This window comes from Eurypyga helias, unplaced genomic scaffold, assembly GCF_000690775.1.
Source record: "Eurypyga helias isolate BGI_N326 unplaced genomic scaffold, ASM69077v1 scaffold22088, whole genome shotgun sequence".
NCBI lineage: Eukaryota > Metazoa > Chordata > Aves > Eurypygiformes > Eurypygidae > Eurypyga > Eurypyga helias.
Genome location: NW_010265242.1, coordinates 6,088 through 8,353, shown reverse-complemented (window position 1 = coordinate 8,353; position 2,266 = coordinate 6,088). Strand labels below are relative to the sequence as shown.

Below are 2,266 nucleotides of genomic sequence, written 5' to 3'. Positions count from 1 at the left end.
CCCCCGTCCCCCCCCCCCCGGCAATGTCCCTGGCTGCAGCCCCCACATCACAGCAGGGTCTCAGCAAACTCCTCTTACCCCCCTGACAGAGTCACGGATAAGGAAGCGCCCAAATCCCTTGTGCGGGAGCGGAAAGCACCTTTTGAACAACAGCAGGGATGCTGTCCCCCTTTTTCAAAAGCATGCCCCCCCCACCCCAGGCAGGCAAGAGCCATGCCCGGAAAGCCACGGCACCGACACTCCTGAACGTGGAAAGGCTTTTCCTTGTCCTTCGCTGCAGCTGCTGTCCTGAGCCCTGGCTCAGCTCTCATCTCCTCCAGAATAAATATGGAGCAATCCCATGCCACCCCCACCACCCCAGAACCACCCTCTTGGCACCCACGTAGCCATGGGGGATTCCCCCCACTGTCCCCTCCCTGACGGAAGGGGATGGAGCTCCCGCCCTGCTGCCGTGGGCTGGCTCCTGGGGTACACAGGGGTGCACGATGGGCACCCAGGGAGTTTTGGGTTGGGTGCCAGCCCCCCCGCTCCCCAGTGCAGCGTAAGTAAGCTCTGTGAGCGTCAGAGATTCATCCGCTCATCGGCAGGAAACCCAAACTGCAGGGTGCCTCTGGACATAAATCATCATCTTTGGGGTTTCACTTACTCCTCAGTAATAGATGGGTAGAACAGTAACTGGCAGTGTAAGCACACGTCGTTCATCCAGGCTAATCTGATGGCAAAAGGCTCCGTTGAATACGGGTGCCGAGCAGAGCGAGGGGCTCCCCGTTGTGCCCTCCCCCTGGCAGCGTGCCGGAATCCGCCCGTGGGTGAAGCTCAGGCCATCGGCCGCAGGGACCCAAACCCCAGCACGGGCACAACCCTTGCTGGTGCTGGAGCGGGGCACGGGGGAGTCGCTAAAACCGGGATCATGGATGGGCCGAGCTCCCTTCGTGGCTCTGCCAGGGCTGGATGTGCCTGGAGGTGCAAGGGTCCCTGCTGACCCCCGGCGTGGGGTCTTGGAACTCAGGGGGGGCTGCAGAGCATCGCTGCGAGGCTCCCTGTGCCATCAGGGTCCAGGTACCAGCCTCATCTCCAGGTTTGCTGTGTGATACGCACAGCCGTGACAACTCCAAATTCCCTGCTAATAAATAACCCTCGACCCCTCGTGTTGGGAAGAGCTCCAAACAAACCATCCATCCGGAGAGCCGAAGGGCTGGCCATAACCTCCCACCGTCTTTCCTCTTGCAGGGCCTGACGGGAGCTAAAGGGGAGCCGGGACCCATCGGTGGGCCAGGACTTAAAGTGAGTGAGGGGCTGCTCTGGGGCAGTCGCTCCGGGTTCCCACCTTCCCTCCCTGGAGCCAGCAGAGGCTGAGAAGGCTGGGAGCAGCCCCATTGCCGTGGAGGGGTGGAGGGATGCAGGAATTGGGCGATGGAGTATTTGGCAATGAGGGGCACCGCAGCTGGGGCCAGGGAGGGGTGTATTTTAGGAGCTGACGCAGCAGCCGAGCCCGTTCTGGCTCCTGACTCTCGCCTTCTATCCCGACAGGGCCAGCCCGGACTCCCAGGGCCGCCGGGTCTCCCTGTGAGTATCTGCCTCTCCCATGGGTGCTGGCACCCGCTCCCTCAGCACCCATGAGGAGGGTGGGACCCAGCCCCAGCCCTCCCAGCTGCATCCTGGGTGGGGGCGTGGGCATTGCCTGGGTTGGCAGGGATGCTGGTAGGACTGGGGTGGGAGGGTGGAAGATTTTTTGGATATCAACTGTGTCTTTCTTCCTGTTGCAGGGTCCTTCGCTGCCAGGACCACCTGTAAGTGCCAGGCGCATGGGGCTGGGGGAGCAGGGACCCTGCTCGGGGTTACACTGGAAGAGCTCAAATCTCAGCACCCCAGAAAGTGGGGGTCTCGGGGCTTGCCCTCTCTCACTCAGTGAATGTCTCTCTTCTCCTTAAGGGGCTTCCAGGCCAGGTTGGGATTCCTGGAGAGATCGGAGCACTGGGACCCAAGGTGAGGAAAACCTCCCCTCCTTACACCAGCATCCGTTTCTCCACACTTGAGGGCTCCTGGGATAAACAGGGATGACCCCATAATGTGGGAGAGTGGGATGGGAACGGAGGGGTGATGGAATCTGCCTGCAGCTGGGTCCCTGGTGCCATCCATCCCCTCCCAGCTCACAGCCGGGGGATGCCCCAGGTCCCGCTGTGACAGCCTGGGTCTCCGGTTCTTCGTCACCCCTCTCTCCCCCCGGCTCTGGGTGTACCTGCCGCCTCCCCACCCCTAAATCTCC

The 2,266-nt window shown here is 62.0% G+C and overlaps 1 protein-coding gene across 1 annotated transcript in view; it reads left to right on the top strand.

Annotated features, from left to right (window-relative positions):
* Window positions 1-1,230: 1,230 nt before the first annotated feature.
* The window catches only part of LOC104513347 (collagen alpha-2(IX) chain-like), a gene marked incomplete at both ends in the record, with an annotated part of 6,929 nt that continues 5,893 nt past the window's right edge, over window positions 1,231-2,266 (top strand). Inside the window, 4 exons of the mRNA XM_010156669.1 lie at window positions 1,231-1,284; window positions 1,531-1,566; window positions 1,767-1,790; window positions 1,933-1,986. Of these exons, the coding sequence (XP_010154971.1) occupies window positions 1,231-1,284; window positions 1,531-1,566; window positions 1,767-1,790; window positions 1,933-1,986 (168 nt within the window). The remainder of the gene's footprint in view (window positions 1,285-1,530; window positions 1,567-1,766; window positions 1,791-1,932; window positions 1,987-2,266) is intronic.